Source organism: Somniosus microcephalus, chromosome 3, assembly GCF_052327205.1.
Source record: "Somniosus microcephalus isolate GS21.2 chromosome 3, FLI_Smic_1.0, whole genome shotgun sequence".
NCBI lineage: Eukaryota > Metazoa > Chordata > Chondrichthyes > Squaliformes > Somniosidae > Somniosus > Somniosus microcephalus.
In genome coordinates this window covers 331,510,891-331,534,158 of record NC_140989.1, presented here as the reverse complement: position 1 = coordinate 331,534,158, position 23,268 = coordinate 331,510,891, and the positions used below count along the sequence as shown (strand labels likewise).

At 44.2% G+C, this 23,268-nt stretch overlaps 1 protein-coding gene across 1 annotated transcript; it reads right to left on the bottom strand.

The window, feature by feature from the left end:
• Positions 1-991: 991 nt before the first annotated feature.
• nsun4 (NOP2/Sun RNA methyltransferase 4) lies at positions 992-16,744 on the bottom strand. The gene is made up of 6 exons (XM_085983173.1): positions 16,081-16,744; positions 15,544-15,992; positions 6,950-7,104; positions 6,454-6,614; positions 4,638-4,762; positions 992-1,374 (listed from the first exon to the last, which is right to left on the bottom strand). The coding sequence occupies exons 1-6, from the start codon at positions 16,288-16,290 to the stop codon at positions 1,098-1,100; spliced, it is 1,377 nt and encodes a 458-aa protein (XP_085839299.1). The 5' UTR covers positions 16,291-16,744; the 3' UTR covers positions 992-1,097.
• Between the last annotated feature and the right edge of the window lie 6,524 nt (positions 16,745-23,268).

The window sequence follows — 23,268 nt, the reverse complement described above, 5'->3', positions numbered from 1 at the left end:
CACAGCGCGCATGCGCAGAAGGGGTCGGGTGAGCATTCCGGTACACATCGCGCATTCGGGGCTCCGGTACACAGCGCACATGGGGATCGGGTGAGCATGCAGAGCTCCGGTATACCAACGCGCATGCGCAGAAGGCTGCAAAGGTGTTCGTCCAAATAATCACAGCGGCCAGGATATCAATCCAGGAATCCATAATCCAGACTACCAGGGTTTTCAGTTGATCAGACAGGAAGTGCTGGAACGATTTAAACTCCATTCTCGTTACACAGAATATGTCACAAATTCTGCTCGAAGAAATTAATACTATTTATATGATAAACTGTGCATTTCCACACAAAATCCCCTTTTCTTACAGTGCAACTGCCTAATCAGGAGTACTTAAAATCACAACGCTTTTCATAACTGAATTTCTTCCAGGTCACAAGTTACAGACTTGGCCCTGCCTACACTGTACAATACAATACAACCTGCTATTGCTCAAAATGACAAACACCATTCCTGTGGAATGCATTCTTTGCCCATGCAGTATTAAGTGCCCTCATAGCCAATGCAAACTAAAGCTCCCTCCTCTAGGTTCCAACATACCTTCACCCCAACCTTATAAAGGCACCCCTTATTGCACCTATGTAACATTTCCAATTCCTACACAGACATTCTTATGGCCCCAAAGAACAAAATTATTAATTCAGTACCAAATTGTGGGCTATTCGGTGTTGTGCCCACAATAAATTGAATTGCGACTGCCCTAAATTCACCTCATTTAGAATCCTATTGGTTCAATTTAATACACCACGGTTATGTTATTTGAACCCTCAAGTAAATTACAACCTATTACTCACTCCTATATAACCATCATCAATGTAAAACACCACACACACCATTAGAGGATATAACAATCAGGGTTCAACTTTCAGGATTTAAATCATTTTGTTTTGTGGTTTGTCATCACATTCAACTGACTTACAGCCAGCACCAAGTCACTGTTTCTTCATTTTTCACATTGGTTTTAATCCTCATTTTTCTATTGTACAAGTTAGATTCCCAGAAGGAAAATAAAGCCAGTTACTGGTCTATTAGGTTATAAAATACATTTTTTTTTAGTGCATTCTGTGCAGTTTGCAGAAATACATTGGCCCGTAATTTGCAGTGAGATGTGGGAGCACTAGTTCCCCGACTTTACAACGGCCATAGAAGTTAAATGTGTCTCCGTAAAGGGTCCGGATATCAGTCAGGTCCTCCAGATGCAGCTCCACATCATGTTCTGTCGCTGCCACTTCCACTGCTCTCTCCACCACATACTCATTTTGCAACTGGGACAGGCTACACGTTGAGTACACAACTGATCCGCCAGGCTTCGTGGCAAGAATACCAGAACTGAGAAAGAAAACCAAAGAGGAGTCAACCATCAACTCTCAGTCTTAAAGACAGAACAAACTCTATTGCAAGAAAGATAGGACGACAAAATCTGAGGACTTCATAGGAAATGCAGGCAGAATCAATTAGCAATGCAGCAAAGTTGCATATTGGCAAAGCAGGTTTTTAAATCTGCTCCGCCAGAGATCAACAGGAAGTGGATATTGGCCAATAATTCCCAATACGATAAGTTTCAGGAATCAGCTTGGAGTATTAAGGCAGCTTGAAAACAGGAACAGGCATTTTAACAAAAACAGAAAATACTGGGAACAGTCAGCAGGTCAGGCAGCAACCGTGGAGAGAACAGACAAGACATTTCAGGTTTGGACCCTTACTCAGAACTGGAAGATATTACAGATGAACAGCATATAGTGGCAGGGGATTCGATAGGGGAACAGAGGCATTTCTGCGGCCACAGACGTGACTCCAGGATGGTATGTCATGATGGTATGTTGCCTCCCTGGTGCCAGGGTCAAAGATATCACTGAGCGGCTGCAGGACATTCTGAGGGGGGTGCAAGGTGAACAGCCAGAGGTCGTGGTCCATATCAGTTTTAAATATTCCTGGATATAAGGTGTTCAGGAAAGATAGGGAAGGAAAGAAAGGAGGTGGGGTGGCAGTATTGGTTAAGGAGAATGTTACAGTGCTGTAGAGAGAGGATGTCCTGGAGGAGTCAAGGACAGAATCTATTTGGTTAGAGTCAAGAAATAATACAGGTGCCATTACACTACTAGGTGTATTCTATAAATTTTCAGGGAAATTACAGAGAGGTGCAAGAACGATAGAGTAGTAATAATGGGGAATTCAATTATCCCAATATAGACTGGGATAATAATAGTGTAAAGGACAGAGAGGGGAAAGAATTTCTGAAGTGTGTTCAGGAGAACTTTCAGGAGATCAGTATGTTTCCGACCCAAAAGGAAGGCATTGCTGGATCTGGTTCTGGGGAATGAGGTGGGTCAAGTGGAGCAAGTGTCAATAGGGGAACATTTAAGGAAGTGATCATAGTATCATAAGGTTTAGGTTAGCTATGGAAAAGGACAGGGAACAATCTAGAGTAAAAATACTTAATTGGAAGGCGGCAAATTTCAGTGGGTTGAGAACGGACCTGGCCCGGGTAAATTGGAATCAAAGATTGACAGGCAAAACTGTAATCGAACAATGGGCTGCCTTTAAAGAGGAGATGGTTCAGGTACAGTCGAGGTACATTCCCACGAAGGGGAAAGGGAGGGCAACCAAAGCCAGAGCTCCCTGGATGATGAAAGAGATAGAGAGAAAGATGAAGCAGAAAAAGGACGCGTATGACAGATATCAGGTTGAGAATACAAGCGAGAACACCAGGCTGAATATAGAAAGTTCAGAGGGGAAGTGAAAAAGAAAATAAGAGGGGCAAAGAGAGAGTATGAGAATAGATTGGCAGCTAACATAAAAGGGAATTCAAAAGTCGTCTTTAGACATATAAATAATAAATGGGTAGTAAGAAGAGGGGTGGGACCGATTAGAGATCAAAAAGGAGACCTACGCATGGAGGCAGAGGGCATGGCTGAGGTACTAAGTGAGTACTTTGCATCTGTCTTTACCAAGGAAAAAGATGCTGCCAAAGTCATAGTGAAAGAGGAGGTAGTGGAGATACTGGATGAGATAAAAATTGATAAAGAGGAGGTACTAGAAAGGCTGTCTGAACTTAAAGTTGATAAGTCACCAGGACTGGATGGGATACATCCTAGGATGCTGAGGGAGGTTAAGGAGGAAATTGAGGAGGTACTGGCCATAATATTCCAATCCTCCTTAGATACGGGGGGGTGGTGCCAGAGGACTGGAAATTGCAAATGCTACACCCGTGTTAAAAAAAAGGGTGTAAGGATAAACCCAGCAACTACAGGCCAGTCAGTTTAACCTCAGTAGTGGGGAAGCTTTTGGATCGATAATCAGGGACAAAGTTAACAGGCACTTGGACAACTGTGGATTAGTTAAGAAAAGCCAGCAGAGATTTGTTAAAGGCAAATCGTGTTTAACTAACTTAATCAAGTTTTTTGATGAGGTAACAGAGAGGGTTGATGAGGGCAATGCGGTTGATGTGGTGTACATGAACTTCCAAAAGGCATTTGATAAAGTGCCACATAATAGGCTTACCAGCAAAGTTGAAGCCCATAGAATAAAAGGAACAATGGCATATGAAATTGGCTTATTGACAGGAAACAGAGTAGTGGTGAACGGTTGTTTTTTCAGACTGGAGGAAGGTATACAGTGGGGTTCGTCAGGGGTTGGTACTAGGACCACTGCTTTTCTTGATATATATTAATGACTTGGACTTGGGAGTACATGGCACAATTTCAACATTTTCAGATGACACAAAGCTTGGAGGTATAGTGAACAATGAGGATAGTGATAGACTTCAAGAAGACAAACAAGCCGGTGAAATGGGCAGACTTGTGGCAGATTAAATTTAATGCAGAAAAGTGCGAAGTGATACATTTTGGTAGGAAGAACGAGGACGCAATATAAACTAAAAGGTACAACCCTAAAGGGGATGCATGAACCGAGAGACAAATTGTTGAAGGTGGCAGGGCAGGTTGAGAAAGTGGTTAAAAAAGCATACGGGATACTGGCCTTCATAAATAGAGGCAGAGAGTACAAAAGCAAGGAAGTTATGAAGAACCTTTATAAAACATTGGTTCGGCCTCAACTGGAGTACTGTGTCCAATTCTGGGCACCGCACTTTAGGAAGGATGTGAGGCCTTAGAGAGGGTGCAGAAAAGATTTACGAGAATGATTCCAGCCAGGGATGAGGGACTTCAGTTACGTGGATAGACTTGAGATGTTGAGGTTGTTTTCCTTACAGCAGAGAAGGTTGAGAGGAGATTTGATAGAGGTATTCAAAATCATGAGGGGTCTAGACAGGGTAGATAGAGAGGAACTGTTCCCACTGGCGGAAGGGTCGAGAACCAGAGGACAAGGCGAATGGCAAAAGAACCAAAGGTGACACGAGGAAAAACTTTTTTATGCAGCGAGTGGTTAGGATCTGGAATGCACTGCCTGAAAGGGTGGTGGAGGCAGACACAATTGTGGCTTTCAAAAGGGAATTGGAGAAGTACCAGAGGGGAAAACATTTGCAGGGCTACAGGGAAAGGGCGGGGAAGTGGGATTAGCTGAAGTGCTGGCACGGGCTCGCCGGGCCGAATGGCCTCCTTCTGTGCTGTAACCATTCTATGATTAATACTCACACCAACAACTGGGTCTGTAATAAAGGAAGCATTTGCCGCTCTTTGAGTCGTAATCGACTGAAGATGTTATTGTCTTCCTCAACTACCGAGTGTCTGTCAGTTGTACAGGGAACATCAACTAACACCTGCAAAGACAATTCAAATGAACATCTTTATTATAGACAGACCTTTCAGGGAAGTTGCCCATCTCCAAAATTTCTCAAAAAATTTGGAGGGATCAAAATAAATGTTCATATATTCCCCAAAGTCTAATTGTTCCCTGTCCAATGTACCACAGGTTGGCAGGTAGGCCGTCATTCAGATCTTTGCAACCAGCCACTGAGGCGAGTGAGAATGACCCAATGCCGTCTGATTCTTTTTCCCATCCCACTTGGTCCCTCCCCATGATTTGCCACACAAGCAATTATAAGTAGGAATTGGTTCTACCATTCTATATGGCAGCATATAAAGAAAGAAAAAGACTTGCATTTATAGTGTCTTTCATGACCTCAGGACATCCCAAAGCGCTCTACAAACAATGAAGAACTTTTGAAATGCAGTCGCTGTTGCGATGCAGAAAACATGGCAGCCAATTTGCGCAGAGCAAGTTTCACTGAGGGATAAATATTGGCCAGGACACCGGGGAGAACTCCCTTGCTCTTCAAAATAGTGCAATGGGGCCTTTTTCATCCACCTGAGGGGGCAGACAGGACATCAGTTTAACATCCCATCTGAAAGACAGCACCTCCGACAGTGCACCACCTCCTCAATACCGTGCTGGAGTGTCAGCCTAGATTATGTACTCAAGGCTCCTGTAAAACAGTGCTTCTTAAACTTTTCTCTGTGTGGGATCCCTGTAAATATTGACAAAGTGCCAGGGCCCCCATCCTAACTTCTAAAAGGCAATGTTGGTTAGTACTATCATTGAGAAATGTTTTTGTTAGTACATGCCAACAGAAATAATGTGTTAGTAAGTCAACAAGTAAGAAAAATACAGAAGCCGGAGGAGTAACAGGTCTCAAGGACCTCCCTGGGATCACTCCAATAGAATCCCTGGGGCCTGCAACCTCAGTTTGAAAACGCATGCTGTGAAGTGCCAGAGAATGAGTATTGTGACACTGGCCAATTATTTCAATCCAACTGTTCACTTCCATGGAGTACATGGCAACCCAAATGTTTTATTCTATGCATTTTTTCCACTTTGGAATGGTGCATTCTCTAATCTGTACGCGAACATCTGTGGAGGACACCCCTCAACAGGTTAAGTAGGCAGTGTAACTTCAATGTGGACCGGCCTTTTCCAGTCTGCACAGCTCCTATATATTAAAAAAATGATAAATCTCACCTCCGTACAGTGCATGATGACATAGAAGATAGGAGCAGGAGTAGGCCATTCGGCCCTTCGAGCCTGCTCCGCCATTCAACGAGATCATGGCTGATTATCCAAACCCTAGCACCCGGTCCCTATACCGACAGCCATCCCACCCAAGCCCTATCCCCGTAACCCCACGTATTTAATCCCCCCTAACACTAAGGGCCAATTTTTATCATGGCCAATCAACCTAACCCACACATCTTTGGACCTGGCAAAACTCATCCAAATGAAGTAAAGTGGAGCCATAGAGACACCTGGAACTAAACCTCCTAACCATCTAGTGGAAATCAAGTAGTCAGCTGTTTCGGGTAGCTACTGTTACGAAGTTTTAAAAAGACAGCTGGAAGTTCAATTAGAAGCCTTTTAAAACAACTCAATCCTGGCTGATAATTTGTTTAATGCAATTGGAGTATTTTTTTAAAATAAATCACAATAACATTAGTCATATAATATCGTACCCACCCGGTCAAAGGTATTCCTCTCCATTTCTCCCCAGTGCCTGCCATCAAATGACGTGATGCGTAGCCTGTCCTCTGTACAAACGTTCTTTGGAACATAACTGCGAAGAATTTTACGTAACCTGCTGAGTCGAGATGAGGATATATCATTGACAGCGAGATGTCCTGTCCCAACACAAAAGAACAAAAGCAACATTTCTTCTCACTCTTCAGCATTACAGAACAGTTCACAATACGTTATAGTCTGTTACTAACATTTTCTCATCCTCCTGTGCAATTATTCTAGTGATCCTCGTTGAAAGCTGGTCTTTAACCAGCTGTTAGCAGAAGTTGATTTTTCCTACCTTGGGTAGCATATTGACGTCTCTCTCAGGCACAGAAAAGATAGGGAATACACCCTATAAACGTTGCACCATTTTGTTGTACTGTCTTCAGGATTTTGCATTGTTGATGTTTAATAGTTTCTCCCGCTCCCCACTAAAAGGAACCAGTTAACTTACGACAGCATTCTGTCTGCAGCAGTGCCAGAGTCTTCCCACCAGGAGCTGCACAGAGATCAAGGACTGTGTGACCTGGCTGAACACCCAGTGCGAGTACTGGGAGGAGCGATGCAGCATCCATCAGATAGTATTCCAGCAGTCTTAAACCATCTGGTCTGAAATGGGACAGAATAATGTATCAGAATGTATTATGGCAATAGCAGAAGTTGAAAAATTCCCCACATCTGAGAGAAGGGAGGGAAGGAGAATTCCAGATCTTCAGAAAATGGCCCAGTAATTTCTCTCCCAACGCGTGAGTACGGACGGGGTACTCGCGTGTGCCCGGAGGAATTGCCGGTTTTCAGCATGCACAGCGCATGCGGGGAAAACCGGCATTTCCTCTCCTGTGACCCAAAGGGTTAAGAGGCTGAACGCGTGCGCGGTATCGGGCAGCGCGTGCGACTTGGATTTCCTTTATTTTTAGACAGTTGCATGTGTGTAAAGGCCTCCGGTTTTTACGCATTGAAAAACCACACGTAAGTACTTAGTTTTACAGGTAAGTGGTCTATTAATACAATTTATTTAAAAAATTCCACAGATTTATTATTTTTAAAGAATTTACAGTAAGGTAAGTTTAGTTTTAGCCCCGATTTTTAATATACAGGTATAATAATTTTTTTCAAATTTTAAAATTATTGTGTAATACCCACTGGAAATGTTATGTACGCTAAGTATGGTTATCAATCTTTAACTTAGACACTGTATTATCATTGTTATAAATCCTTGGGTTAAAGTTGCCCATGTGAAGGTACGGCAAGAACTTTTAAGGACACAATGTGACTAAGAGCAGACTTTCCATAATTCTGCACCAGTATCAACTGTTGCAGACAGTGAGGCTGCGCAGTCTCCAGGCAGAAACCCCAGGAGGAAGGGGTGGAGTCGGGTTTTTTCGAGCGGGAAAAGGAGCGACTGGAAGAAAAGAGGGCAGGAGCTCTGAAAAGAGGGCTCAGGAGGCAAATGGCTGCCGCATCCCGTCCCGGGCTTCCAAACTCGGCCGCCGCCCTTCGTATTAGTAGCTCTGCATCCAGAACTCAAAGTGGGATTCAGTGATCGTGAAGAGAATTCAACGAAGGGGTTCGGAGTCGTAAGTCTTGCAGACATTATACATACCATGAGCTCCAACTTAAGCGCGCCAACGAAAGAGTGCACTCGAATTTGGACACAGGGACAGATTCTCCTTTGAATCCATATAAATGGAGAATGTATGTTTATTATGTCTAGATTCATTCTAATGTATGCAAATGTCTAATTTAGGTCATTGACCCGTAATCTTCTTATACTGTCTGACGTTAAAACTATAAAGTAAGATAATTAGAATTAAGCCATTGTAGTAGTGATCTCCTTACTGGACTATAGAATACTGTCTACAACAGAGACCACATCTCACATATATCTAGAGAACCGTGAAGGGGTTACAATTGTTTAAAATAGTTTTTTACAGTTATTTATGGTTCATTTAAGTAGTGCAATGTTTTTTTAAATTTTCTTTCTAGTTTAAGTAGTGTTTTGGGGCCAGGAGTTTTCATGAGTTTGACAGCGCTCACTATCAAACTCATGAATGAACTTTTGCAACCTCCCATTGGTTGCCTTGTGCTCACGTGATCCCAGCCGGCTCATCGCACTAAGTACGCCGCTGGGTCACGCACGCACAGCGCGGCAGGACCTCAAGCGGGCCAGTGAGAGGAAATGCAATGCGGGCCAGGATTGAAATGTCAGCGTGCCGGGTAAGTGCACATCGGGGGCTTGCACGCGCGGCAAGCTCCCGATCCTAATTTCAGGGCCAATATCTATGCAAAGCTCTTGAGAGTTAATCTTAAATTGAATCTTCCCCCCCCCCCCCCCCTCCATATTACATTGCATTTATCTTCCCTCTCTTTTTAAAAATCCCTGTGCTGCCCTCCATTCCCTAGCACCAATTATTTTTCTACTCTTGATCTTCCCCATTACTTTTTTTAAATCATTTTAAAACATGATAAAATTTGAGCTGTGAGAGTCTGACTGAGTGATACACTGACAGGAGTGGGTTTCTACAGACAGAAGACGACTTTCACCTGAACAAGAGTTTGGTACGGGGAAAGGGTAGGCCTGAAGCTACAAAACGAGACAAGCAAGAGGAAAATTAGTTCTAATTAATTAGTTAAGTCATGAGTAACACAGGGGAGTATATTAAAGGTCAGGATTAGGAGCACAGTTACTGGTGCACGCAGCATATATGTGGGTGCAAGATATCCGAACTCTGCAAAGTATCCAGTAGTTGACATGCCACATCAGATAGCTGTGTTGCTCGCGAACAGGTCTGCTAAGGTTCAGGACGAACAGACTACAACTGGAACATATGTGGGGAGGAAAGGTTTCTGGAAGATCCTATCCAAAAGTGGGTTATTCTACAGAGAGAAATAATGAAACAGAGAAAATGAATTGGATGACGATCCACAGGAGGAGGGAGAATCAGTACAGGAAAACTCTGTGGGACTGGACTTGTCCAACAGGTAAACGGTTCTCACCACCCACAAGAAGGATGGAGGCACAGGGGAGGGTAATCGTGAGCAATGCCACTACACTGTGAAACAAAGGCTTACCCATCAGGATGGTGGAACTTGTGTAGAGATTCTATAAATAGGGGGAGACACAACCTGGCATGTGAAGAAATAATAAGGGTAAGAAGTAACTGGTGGGACTGGTCTACAGGCCCCCAAATGGTAGCCACACTGTAGGACAGAGTATAAATCAAGAAATAATAGAGGCTTGTAAGAAAGGTACGGCTATAATCATGGGAGATTTTAATCTTCATATTGATTGGACAAAGCAAATTGGCAAAGGTAGACTTGAGGAAGAGTTCTTAGAGTGTATACGGGATGGTTTCTTGGAACAATACGTTGTGAAACCAACCAGGGAGAAGACTATTTTAGATCTGGTAATGTGTAACGAGGCTGGATTAATTAACGATCTCGAAGTGAAGGATCCTCTTGGGAAGAGTGATCGTAACATGGTAGAATTTCCAATTCAGTTTGAGGGCGAGAAAGCTAGGTCTCAAACTAGTGTCCTGAACTTAAACAAAAGGTAATTACAAAAGGTATGAAGGCAGACTTGGTTAAAGTGGACTGGGAAAATATATTACAGGGTAAGATTGTAAAAAAGCAGTGGCCAACATTTAAGGAGATATTTCATAACTCTCAGCAAAGATATATCCCAGTGAGAAAGAAAGACTCTAAGAGAAGGATGAACCATCTGTGGCTAACTAAGGAAGTAAAGGATGGTATCAAATTTAAAACAAAAGCATACAATGTTGCAAAGAATAGTGGAAGGCCAGAGGATTGGGAAATTTTTAAAAACCAGCAAAGGACAACTAAAAAAATGACAGAGAAGATAGCTTATGAGAGTAAGAGAAGATAGCTTATAAGAGTACGCTAGCAAGAAATATAAAAACAGACAGTAAGAGCTTCTATGGGTATATAAAAAGGAAGAGAGTAGCTAAAGTAAACGTTGGTCCCCTAGAGAATGAGTCTGGGGAATTAATAATGGGAAACAGGGAAATGGCAGAGATTTTGAACAAATATTTTGTATCGGTCTTCACGAAGACACTAAAAGCATCCCAATAATGGATAATCAAGGGGCTATTGGGGTGGGGTGAGGTGGGGGGGGGGGGGGGGGAACTTAAAACAATCACTATCACTAGAGAGAAAGTACTAGGCAAACTAATGGGACTAAAGGTGGACAAGTCCCCTGGACCCGAGGGCCTGCATCCTAGAGTCTTAAAAGAGGTGGCTGCAGAAATAGCGGATGCATTGGTTGTAATCCACCAAAACTTCCTGGATTCTGGAAAGGTCCCAGCAGATTGGAAAACCCCAAATGTAACACCCTATTTAAGAAAGGAGGGAGACAGAAAGCAGGCAACTATCGACCAGTTAGCCTAACATCTGTCATTGGGAAAATGCTGGAGTCCATCATTAAGGAAGTGGTAGCAGGACATTTAGAAAATCAGAATATAGTCAAGCAGAGTCAGCATGGTTTTATGAAAGGGAAATCATGTTTGACAAATTTGCTAGAGTTCTTTGAGGATGTAATGAGCAGGGTGGATAAAGGGGATCCAGTAGATGTGGTGTATTTGGATTTCCAGAAGGTATTTGGATTTCCAGAAGGCATTCGATAAGGTGCCACATAAAAGGTTACTACACAAGATAAGAGCTCAGGGGGTTGGAGGTAATATATTAGCATGGATAGAGGATTGGCTAACTAACAGAAAACAGAGAGTCGGGGTAAATGGGTCATTTTCAGGTTGGCAAACTGTAACTAGTGGGGTGCCACAGGAATCAGTGCTGGGGCCTCAACTATTTTTAATCTATATTAAATGACTTGGATGAAGGGACTGAATGTAATGTAGCCAAATTTGCTGCCGATACAAAGATAGGTGGGAAAGCAAATTGTGTGGAGGACGCAAAGAATCTCCAAAGGGAGATAGGCTAAGTGAGTGGGCATAAATCTGGCAGATGGAGTAAATGTGGGAAAATGCAAGGTTATCCACTTGGGTAGGAAAAATAAAAAAGCAAATTATTATTTAAATGGGGAGAGATTACAATATGCTGAGGTACAGAGGGATTTGGGGGTCCTTGTACATGAATCACAAAACGTTAGCATGCAGGTACAGCAAGTAATTAGGAAGGCAAATGGAGTGTTGGCCTTTATTGCAAAGGGAATGGAGTATAAAAGTAGGGAAGTCCGGTTACAACTGTACAGGGTGCTGGTGAGACCACACCTGAAGTACTGCGTACAGTTTTGGTCTCCTTATTTAAGGAAGGATATACTTGCATTGGAGGCAGTTCAGAGAAGGTTCACGAGGTTGATTCCGGAGATGAAGGGGTTGTCTTATGAAGAAAGGTTGAGCCTATACTCATTGGAGTTTAGAAGAATGAGAGGGGATCGTATTGAAGCATATAAGATTCTGAAGGGGCTTGACAGGGTAGCTGTAGAGAGGATGTTTCCCCTCATGGGGAAATCTAGAACTAGGGGGCATAATTTCAGAATAAGGGAACACCCATTTAAATCGGAAATGAGAAATTTCTTCTCTCAGAGGGTCATGAATCTTTGGAATTCTCTTCCCCAGAGAACTGTGGAGGCTGGGTCATTAAATATATTTAAAGGTGGAGACAGACAGATTTTTGAATGGTAAGGGAGTTGAGGGTTATGGGGAGCGGGCGGGGAAGTGGAGTTGAGGCCAAGATCAGATCAGCCATGATCTTATTGAATGGCGGAGCAGTCTCGAGAGGCCAAATGACCTACTCCTACGTCTTATGTCTATGTTGCCTCCTAGGTATCATGGGATATATATCCCGTCCATCTGAAAAGAAAAGAAAACCAACTAGAAATCATGGTTCACATAGAAACATAGAAGATAGGAGCAGGAGTAGGCCATTCGGCCCCTCAAGCCTGCTCCGCCATTCAACAAGATCATGGCTGATCATCCAAATTCAGTACCCTGTCCCTGCCTTCTCCCCATATCCCTTGATCCCTTTAGCTTTAAGAAATATATCTAACTCCTTCTTGAATATATTTAATGAATTGGCCTCCACTGCCTTCTGTGGTAGAGAATTCCACAGGTTCACCACTCTCTGGGTGAAGAAATTCCTCCTCATTTCTGTCCTAAATGGCTTACCCCTTATCCTTAGACTGTGACCCCTGGTTCTGGACTCCCCGGCCATCGGGAACATCCTTCCTGCATCTAGTCCTGTTAGAATTTTATAAGTTTCAATGAGATCCCCTCATTCTTCTAAACTCCAGCGAGTATAAGCCCAATTGACCCAATCTCTCCTCATACGTCATTCCTGCCATCCCAGGTATCAGTCTGGTGAATCTTCACTGCACTCCCTCCATGGCAAGAACATCCTTCCTCAGATATTTTGGTTCTGTCTTCACAAAGGAGGACACAAATAATCTCCCAGAGATGCCGGGGAACATAGGGTCTGATGAAAGGGTGGAACTGAAAGAAATCAGTATTTGCAGGGAAATGGTGTTAGGAAAATTGATGGGACTGAAGGCTGATAAATCCCCAGGGCCTGATAATCTACATCCTAGGGTACTTAAGGAAGTGGCCCTAGAAATAGTAGATGCATTGCTGGTCATCTTCCAGAACTCGATAAGACTCTGGAACAGTACCCATGGATTGGAGGGTAGCTAATGTTACCCCACTATTCAAAAAAGGTGGTAGAGAAAAAGCGGGGAATTATAGACCGGTAAGCCTGACATCAGTTGTGGGGAAAATGCTAGAGTCCATTATAAAAGATGTAATAGCAGAGCACTTGGAAAGCAGTGACAGGATCGGACAAAGTCAACATGGATTTACAAAAGGTAAATCGTGCTTGACTAATCTACTGGAATTTTTTGAGGATGTAACTGGTAAAATAGATAAGGGAGAACCAGTGGATGTGGTGTATTTGGACTTTCAGAAGGCTTTCGATAAGGTCCCGCATAAGAAATTAGCGTGCAAAATTAAGGCACATGGGATTGGGGGCAAGGTATTGACTTGGATAGAAAGCAAAGAGTTGGAATAAACGGGTCGTTTTCCGAGTGGCAGGCAGTGACTAGTGGGGTACCGCAAGGATCGGTCCTAGGACCCCAGCTGTTCACAATATATATTAATGATCTGGACGAGGGAATTGGATGTAATATCTCCAAATTTGCAGACGACACAAAGCTGGGTGGGAGGGTATGCTGTGAGGAGGCTGTCATGAAACTCCAGTATGATTTGGACACGTTGGGTGATTGGGCAGAAACATGGCAAATGCACTATAATGTGGATAAATGTGAGGTTATCCACTTTGGTGGCAAAAACAGGAAGGCAAGTTATTATTTGAATGGCAATAGATTGGGAGAAGGGGAAGTGCAAAGAGACCTGGGTGTTCTTGTGCACCAGTCGCTGAAGGTAAGCATGCAGGTGCAGCAGGCGGTTAAGGCGGCAAATGGTATGTTGGCCTTCGTAGCAAGAGGGTTCGAGTACAGGAACAAGGATGTCTTGCTGCAGTTGTACAGGGACTTGGTGAGACCGCACCTTGAGTATTGTGTGCAGTTTTGGTCACTTTATCTGAGGAAGGACGTTCTTGCCATGGAAGGAGTGCAGCGAAGATTGACCAGGCTGATACCTGGGATGGCAGGAATGACGTATGAGGAGAGATTGTGTCGATTAGGCTTATACTCACTGGAGTTTAGAAGATTGAGAGGGGATCTCATCGAAACCTATAAAATTCTGTCAGGCTTGGACAGACTAGATGCAGGAAGGATGTTTCCGATGGCCGGGGAGTCCAGAACCAGGGGTCATAGTCTAAGGAAATGAGGAGGAATTTCTTCACCCAGAGAGTGGTGAACCTGTGGAATTCTCTGCCACAGAGGACAGTAGAGGCCAGTTCATTAAATATATTCAAGGAGTTGGATATATTTCTTAAGGCTAAAGGGATCAAGGGATATGGGGAGAAAGCAGGGACAGGGTACTGAATTTGGATGATCAGCCATGATCTCGTTGAATGGCGGAGCAGGCTCGAGGGGCCGAATGGCCTACTCCTGCTCCTATCTTCTATGTTTCTATAAGGCGACCAAAACTGCACACAATACTCAAGGTGTGGTCTCACCAAGGCCCTGTACAACTGCAGCAAGACATCCTTGTTCCTGTACTTGAATCCTCTCGCTATGAAGGCCAACATACCATTTGCCTTCTTAACCGCCTGCTGCACCTGCATGCTTACCTTCAGCGACTGGTGCACAAGGACACCCAGGTCTCGTTGCACTTCCCTTTCTCCCAATCTATTGCCGTTCAGATAATAATCTGCCTTCCTGTTTTTGCCACCAAAGTGGATAACCTCGCATTTATCCACATTATACTGCATCTGCCATTCTCTGCTCAATCACCCAACCTGTCCAAATCATACTGGAATTTCTCGGCATCCTCCTCACAGCACACACGCCCACCCAGCTTTGTGTCATCTGCAAACTTGGAGATATTACATCTAGTTCCCTCGTCTAGGTCATTAATATATATTGTGAATAGCTGGGGTCCCAGCACCGATCCTTGCGGTACCCCACTAGTCACTGCCCGCCACTCGGAAAAAGACCCGTTTATTCCAACTCTTTGCTTCCTGTCTCCCAACCAGTTCTCTATCCAAGTCAGTACCTTAACCCCAATCCCATGTGCTTTAACTTTGCACGCTAATCTCTTATGCGGGACCTTATCGAAAGCCTTCTGAAAGTCCAAATACACCACATCCACTGGTTCTCCCTCATCTATTTTACCAGTTACATCCTCAAAAAATTCCAGAAGATTAGGAACCAATGACATTGGAAAGAGTGGAATAGAGTTCTTACAGAGACCTTAAGGAGTAACCCATTATGACTGACCACAGATGGGTGAAAACGGTCCTCATGGTTTTTTCTACTTTGTACCCTATCGGGAACTCGACATTGTCCCATTAACAGAGCTGAAATCAGTACTTCACCACAATGAAAATACATGTGTCTTGTTCAACAATCAAGCTTCAGAAATGCACGAGGTTTACAACAAGCCACAAAAGTACCTTGCAGGCTTAAAGCGGGTGGTATCTCCCCTTGGAAAAGTAAAACATTTGAGGTTCGGGCTGATGAGCAGAGGCCGCTTGGTTTCCAGGACGGAAGGCGATTCCTGCGCCGGGTCATGACGGCTGAGCACCGCCGGCTCGGGAGTTTGCCGATTCGGGGGCAAATCCTGGACCGCCCCCAGTGCCGGGCCGCCGTGCGATTTACCGTCCGGGCCCAGGCCTGGGCCCCGGCCTCTTCTCCCGGCCTCGAACACAAAGTCCGCGGCCTGCTGCAGCTCCTCCAGCACTTTCTCCACCTCCCCGAAGCCGTTGAGCAGCGCCCCGTATTTCTGCTCGCAGAGTAAGCCGACGCGGATGGAGGGCCAGAGGTCGCCGAGCTGCAGGCCGCAACTCCTGTCCAGGCCCTGCAGGGCCAGCTGGGTGTTCGGGACTCGGCGGCGGGATGAAGCCTTTGGATTGAAAGCAGAGAATTGGGGTTACTGACTGACAGGACGGCTTGTGACGGAGGCCAACTTCGCGTTGTCCTCGCGAACTCACCCATTTCTTCTTGTAAATGCTCCGCCGCAGGAGCCGCTGCCACTCTCCCAGTCTCTCGGGTAAAATCTTCAGGCGACACCTCCATCCACCCAGCGCCGCCATCCCACCGCTCACTGCATCGGCCCACCGCCACAAGCGTTCCGCCTCCCTCAACCCGGGCGGCTGGCGACCAGTGCATTCAGTGTTAATGGAAGCCTGCAGGATCTGCATTCATTTGTCTGATCTGTTTCTCTCTCTCTCCACAGATGCTGAGTGTTCCCAACATTTTCTGTTTTTGTTTCAGATTTCCAGCATCCGCCGTCCTCTGAAAGCTGGTCTATAATCCGTTGTTGGCAGAAGTAAATTTTTGCTCTTTAAGTAGATGGTTTTAATGTGAAAGATTTATATTTCAAAGTCTAGTTAGAAATATAAAAAAGAAAAATGCTTGAAATGCAGAGCAAGTCAGTCACATGTGTGGGATACATATATCTAATCTATCTTCACCCCATACTGCCTCTGTACTGCTTGTCCGACATCAGTCCTGGATGAGCCAAAATTTCCTCCAATTAAACATTGCGAAGACCGAAGCCGTTGTGTTCGACCTCCGCTATGAACTCCATTCCCTCGCCATCGATTCCATCCCCCTCCCAGACCACTGTCTCGGGTTGAATATGATTGTTCGCAACCACGGCATCGAATTTGACCCCGAGCTGAACTTTCAACCCCCTATCCTCTTCAGCATAAAGAGCGCCAACTTGCACTATTGTAACATTTGCCCGTTTCCATCCCTGCCTAAGCCCATCTACTGCTGAAACCCTCATCTATGCTTTTGTTACCTCCAAACTCGAGTATTCCAATGCTCCCCTGGTGAGCCTCCCATTTTCCACCCTCCTTAAACTTGAGATCATCCAAATCTCTACTTCTTGTTTCCTAACTTGCACCAGGTCCCGTTCACCCATCAACCCTGTGCTTGCTGGCCTACAGTGGCTCCCAGTCCACCAACGCCTCAATTTTAAAATTCTCATCCATATGTTTAAATCTCTAAATGGCCTTGTGCCTCCATATCTCTAAACTCCTCCAGCCGTACAACCCTCCAACTCTTGCCTCTTGTGCATCCTGTAAGATCTTAATGAACTGAGTTCTTGGATAAGACACCAATAGGCAGCAGCCAATATGTTTGAGCAATAGATCAAGATTTATTAAGCTTACAGCGTAATATACTTAACAGGTGATAGTTTAACGAGTAGCTCGCAGCCCTTGGTCTGTGGAACCTCTCAGACACAGATGACGTTGTCTTCAGTCTGTTCCTTTGTTCTTGCAGGGAATACTGTGTACAGTTTTTTGAGTATCGAGGTTTTAACCCATTTATCAAAAGTTTGTTTGGTCGGTGTCCATATATGGTCTTTAACAATCACCTTTTTTAATTGGTTCTAATGGTCAAAATACCAGTCACTCAGACTAAGGGTAGCATCCCGACAACTCCTGGCTCAGTAATTTTCCAACAACTCTACCCTCTTTCATCGTTATCTTGTTTATAGTTCTTCACCTCATTGGAATTCACCTTTCCCTAGTACAAGCAGTGTTAAGCAAACTCTAATTAAGCTTAGCATTATAATATGTTATTTAACAATTTAACCTTCACTCGCAGCCTGTGGCTGTTTGTTGTCAGAGCTTACTCAGTGCGTTGGCGGGTGTTTCAGCGGCAGCAGCGGGGCTATAAAAGTCCCAGAGACCAGGTAAGGCCTACCAGTCTCTAGTCTGGGAACTCGGAGGGAAGGAGAGAGGTAAAAGTAATCCAAGTGTGATGTCACCAGAAAGCGGGTAAGTGATTGGTTGGTAAGTATTTCTCCCTTTTTAAGCTTAAATCTCTTTGGTTTATAGTTTCTAAGGTGTGATATTCACCATCTAGAATCGGGGCAGAGGGTATTTAAGAATAATATTAATAAATTTAATTAATTACATAGAATGGGAGATCAGGTGATGTGTTGCTGCTGCAATATGTGGGAGCTGGTGGACACCATTGATGCTCACGGTGATCACATTTGCAGTAAGTGTTGGCTGCTCGAGGAATTCCGGCTCCATGTTGAAGAGCTGGAGTCCGAGCTTCAAACACTGAGACACATCAGGGAGGGGGAGAGTTACCTGGACTCTGTGTATCACGAGGTATTCACACCAATTAGATTAATTAATTCAGATGTAGTCCGTGGCCAGGGTCAGGATGGTGTGACTAGAAGTGAGGCAGGTACGGGGATCCAGGAGGTAGTGTTGGAGGAGCCGCAGCCCTTGCACTTGTCCAACAGGTTCGAGGCTCTTGCTCCCTGTGAGGATGGGAACAGGGACTGCGGGGAGGATGAGCAACCTGGCCACAGCACCGTGGAGCGGGGGGCCATTCAAGTGGGGGGAGTTAAAAGAAATGTTGTAGTGGTAGGGGATAGTATCGTTAGGGGGATAGATAGAGTTCTTTGCAGCCGAGAGCGAGAGTCCCGAAGGCTGTGTTGCCTGCCCGGTGCCAAGGTTAAGGACATCTCCTCTGTACTGGAGAGAAACTTGGAGTGGGAGGGGGAGGATCCAGTTGTCGTGGTCCATGTTGGTACCAACGACATAGATAGGACAAGGAAGGAGGTTCTGCTGAGGGAGTTTCAGCAGCTAGGGGCCAAATTAAAAAGCAGAACCACAAGGGTAATAATCTCTGGATTATTACCTGAGCCACGAGCGAATTTGGCTAGGACAAATAAAATTAGAGAGTTAAATGTGTGGCTGGTGTGGGAGAAATGGGTTTTGCTTCCTGGGACACTGGCACCAGTACTGCGGCAGGAGGGAGCTGTTCCGTTGGGACGGGCTTCACTTGGCCAGTGCTGGGACTAGAGTCCTGGTGGATCATATAACTAGGGCTGTAGAGAGGGCTTTAAACTAACTGGTGGGGGGGAGGTTCCTAGAGAGCAAATAATAAAAATGACAACAGAGAAAGTCATAGACTTAGGCAGCAGTGGGGGAATTAAAAACCAGAGCGTGTCAGGAAGGGGCAGAAGGTATGGAGTAAAAGGTAAAGTAATAAAAAGGGCAAAAGCAGGAACTAAGTGTCACAAAACATCTTTGAAAGTTCTCTATCTGAATGCACGTAGCATTCGTAACAAAATAGACGAGTTAATGGCACAAATAACTACATATGGGTGTGATCTTGTGGCCATTACAGAAACATGGCTGCAGGGTGACAATGCCTGGGAATTAAACATACCAGGTTATTTAACGATCAGGAAGGAAGGGGAGGTGGGGTGGCTATGTTAATAAAGGAAGGAATCACTGTAATACAGAGAAATGATATTGGGTCAAAAGATCAGGATAATGAAACAGTTTGGGTGGAGATAAGGAATAATAAGGGGGAAAAAAACACTAGTGGGCGTAGTCTATAGGCCTCCGAACAGTGGCAACTCTGTTGGACGGAGTATCAATCAGGAAATAGTTGAGGCTTGTAATAAGGGAACATCTATAATTATGGGGGATTTTAACTATCATATTAATTGGACAAATCAAATTGGGCAGGGCTGCCTTGAGGATGAGTTCATTGAGTGTATTAGGGATGGGTTTCTTGAGCAGTATGTAACTGAACCGACCGGGGGCAAGCAACCTTAGATCTGGTCCTGTGTAACGAGACAGGATTAATTAAAAATGTCCTAGTAAAGGATCCCCTTGGAATGAGTGACCATAACATGGATGAATTCCATATTCAATTAGAGGGTGAGAAGGTTGGATCTCAAACAAGCGTGCTAAGCTTGAATAAAGGAGACTATGAAGGTATGAGAGCGGAATTGAGTAGAGTGGATTGGGAAAATAGATTAAAGGGTAAGACGATACATGATCAGTGGTGTACATTTAAGGAGTTATTTTACAACTTCCAAAAAAAATATATTCCACTGAGAAGAAAAGGATGTAAAAGAAAAGACAGCCATCCGTGGCTAAGTAAAGAAATTAAGGATAGTATTCGACTAAAAACAAGGGCATATAAGGTAGCCAAATCTAGTGGGAGGATAGAGGATTGGGAAAACTTTAAAAGACAGCAAAAAATAACAAAAAGATTGATTAAGAAAGGGAAGATAGATTATGAAAGTAAATGAGCAAAAAATATAAAAACAGATAGTAAGAGTTTTTATAGTTATATAAAAAGAAAAAGGGTGGCTAAAGTAAATGTTGGTCCCTTAGAGGATGAGACCGGGAAATTAATGGTGGGAAATATGGAGATGGCAAAAACACTGAATATTTTATATCAGTCTTTACAGTAGAAGACACTAAGAATATCCCAACACTGGACAAACAGGGAGCTAAAAGGGGGGAGAAGCTAAACACGATCAAAATCACTAAGGAAGTGGTACTCGGTAAAATAATGGGACTCAAGGTGGATAAATCACCTGGACCTGATGGCTTACATCCTAGGGTCTTGAGGGAAGTGGCGGTACAGATTGTGGATGCATTGGTAATAATTTTCCAAAACTCCCTGGACTCGGCAAAGGTCCCGGCAGACTGGAAAACTGCTAATGTAACACCCTTATTTAAAAAGGGCAGTAGACAGAAGGCTGGAAACTATAGACCGGTTAGCCTAACATCTGTGGTAGGTAAAATTTTGGAGTCCATTATTAAGGAGACAGTAACAGGACATTTGGATAATCATCATTTAATAGGACAAAGTCAGCATGGTTTTATGAAGGGGAAGTCATGTTTGACAAATTTGCTGGAGTTCTTTGAGGAAGTAACATATAGGGTGGATAAAGGGGAACCAGTGGACGTAGTGTATTTAGACTTCCAAAAGGCATTTGACAAGGTGCCACACAAAAGATTATTGCTTAAGATAAAAAAATCACGGGATTGGGGGTAATATTCTGGCATGGATAGAGGATTGGCTATCTAACAGAAGGCAGAGAGTTGGGATAAATGGTTCATTCTCAGACTGGCAATCAGTAACTAGTGGTGTTCCGCAGGGGTCAGTGCTGGGTCCCCAACTCTTTACAATCTATATTAACGATTTGGAGGAGGGGACCGAGTGTAACATATCAAAGTTTGCAGATGATACTAAGATGGGAGGGAAAGTAGTGAGTGAGGAGGACATAAAAAACCTGCAAGGGGACATAGACAGGCTAAGTAAGTGGGCAGAGATTTGGCAGATGGAATACAATACTGGAAAGTGTGAGGTTATGCACTTTGGCAGGAAAAATCATAGAGCAAGTTATTATCTTAATGGCAAGAAACTGGAAAGTACTGAAGTACAAAGGGATCTGGGGGTCCTGGTGCACGAAACTCAAAAGGTTAGTATGCAGGTGCAGCAAGTGATTAAGGCGGCCAATGGAATGTTGGCTTTCATTGCTAGGGGGATAGAATATAAAAATAGGGAGGTATTGCTTCAGTTGTACAAGGTATTGGTGAGACCGCACCTGGAATACTGCGTACAGTTTTGGTGTCCATACTTAAGAAAGGACATACTTGCTCTCGAGTCAGTACAAAGAAGGTTCACTCGGTTAATCCCGGGGATGAGGGGATGGACATATGAGGAGAGGTTGAGTAGATTGGGACTCTACTCATTGGAGTTCAGAAGAATGAGAGGCGATCTTATTGAAACATAAGATTGTGAAGGGGTTGGATCAGGTGGATGCTGGGAGGATGTTCCCGATGATGGGTGAAACTAGAACTAGGGGGCATAGTCTTAGAATAAGGGGCTGCTCTTTCAAAACTGAGATGAGGAGGAACTACTTCACTGAGGGTGGTAGGTCCATGGAATATGCTGCCCCAAAAAGCTGTAGAAGCTACATCATTACATAAATTTAAAACAGAAATAGAGAGTTTCCTAGAAGTAAAGGGAATTAAGGGTTACGGGGAGCGGGCAGGAATTTGGACATGAGTCTAGGTTCGGATCGGTCATGGCCCTGTGGGTAGCGGAGCGGGCCCAGGGGCCGTGTAGCCTGATCCTGCTCCTATTTCGTGTGTCTAATTCTGTTAGATTCAGGAGATGGTTCTGTGATAGTGGATTGGCGGTTAGGATCAGATCAGCCATGATCTTATTGAATGGCAGAGCAGGCTCGAGGGGCCGATTGGCCTACTCCTGCTCCTATTTCTTATGTTCTTAAAACTGCTTTTGATTCCTCACAGCTATATTCGAACAGTCTTTTAACATTTCCATACCCATGGGTAAGATTAGTTGCTCAAAAAATACACTTGAATTTATACATGTATGATTCCCATCTACTATATGGTCTCTAAATACCAGTCTTTTGTACAATTCCCCCACTTCCTTTGCCCCAACACTGGAGGCTGTGCTTTCAGCCATCTTGGCCCTAAACTCTGGAATTACCTCCTTAAATCTCCTTTTAAGATGGTCCTTTAAAATCTATCTCTTTGACCAAGCTTTGTCACTTGTCCTAATATCCCCTTCTTTGGCTCGGTGTCTATTTTTGTCTATGATTACAGCCCTGTGATGCACTTTGGAATGCTTTACTGTGCTAAAGGCTCTATATAAAGTGCAAGTTGTTGTTGGGCAGAACCATAGCTGGAGTCTTTTTAAAATGCCTTCACGTTTGCACGATCCTCTAACATGTATGTTCCAGTGCCAATTAACATGCATTAGTGTAAAATTTTCTAGTAAATAACCTTGTTTATAAAAGTTTCCAACATGTGTAATTAGTTTTTTATAATATAGTTTCTTAATTTTTTTTCTGATTTCTTATTACCACCCTCATGTTTTGACAAATCTCATCTTTAGTGGCTCACCTATGTGTCTACGTAGTTAGGGGAAAGGCCCGTTTTAAGCATCATATACCCATACCAGGGGCTGAAGAAGGATGGTGGCTCGGTGCCGAGCACCGTCATTAACCTGGCCCCCAATGTGCTGCTGCTCCGCGACCACCTGGTCTGGTCCATTTTCAACTTCTTCTACATGAACTCCCCAAAGCCTTTCCACCATCTACAAGGCACAAGTAAGGAATGTGATGGAATGCTCTCCACTTGCCTGGATGAGTGCAGCTCCAACAATACTCGAGAAGCTCGACACCATCCAGGACAAAGTAGCCCGCTTGATCGGCACCCCATCCATCACCTTAAACATTCACTCCCTCCACCACCAGCGTACCATGGCTGCAGTGTGTACCATCTACAAGATGCACTGCAGATACTCACCAAGGCTTCTTCGGCAGCACCTCCCAAACCCGCAACCTCTTCCACCTAGAAGGA

Bases quoted from the DNA above. Each gene is read 5' to 3' on its own strand.
- nsun4 (XM_085983173.1), bottom strand. From the start codon at position 16,290: ATGCAGATCCTGCAGGCTTCCATTAACACTGAATGCACTGGTCGCCAG. The intron at 7,105-15,543 runs GTACTTTTGTGG...GTCCCATTTCAG, and splicing joins ACCCGCTTTAAGCCTGCAAG to ACCAGATGGTTTAAGACTGC. The intron at 4,763-6,453 runs GTGGGTACGATA...TTGTCTTTGCAG, and splicing joins AGAGGAATACCTTTGACCGG to GTGTTAGTTGATGTTCCCTG.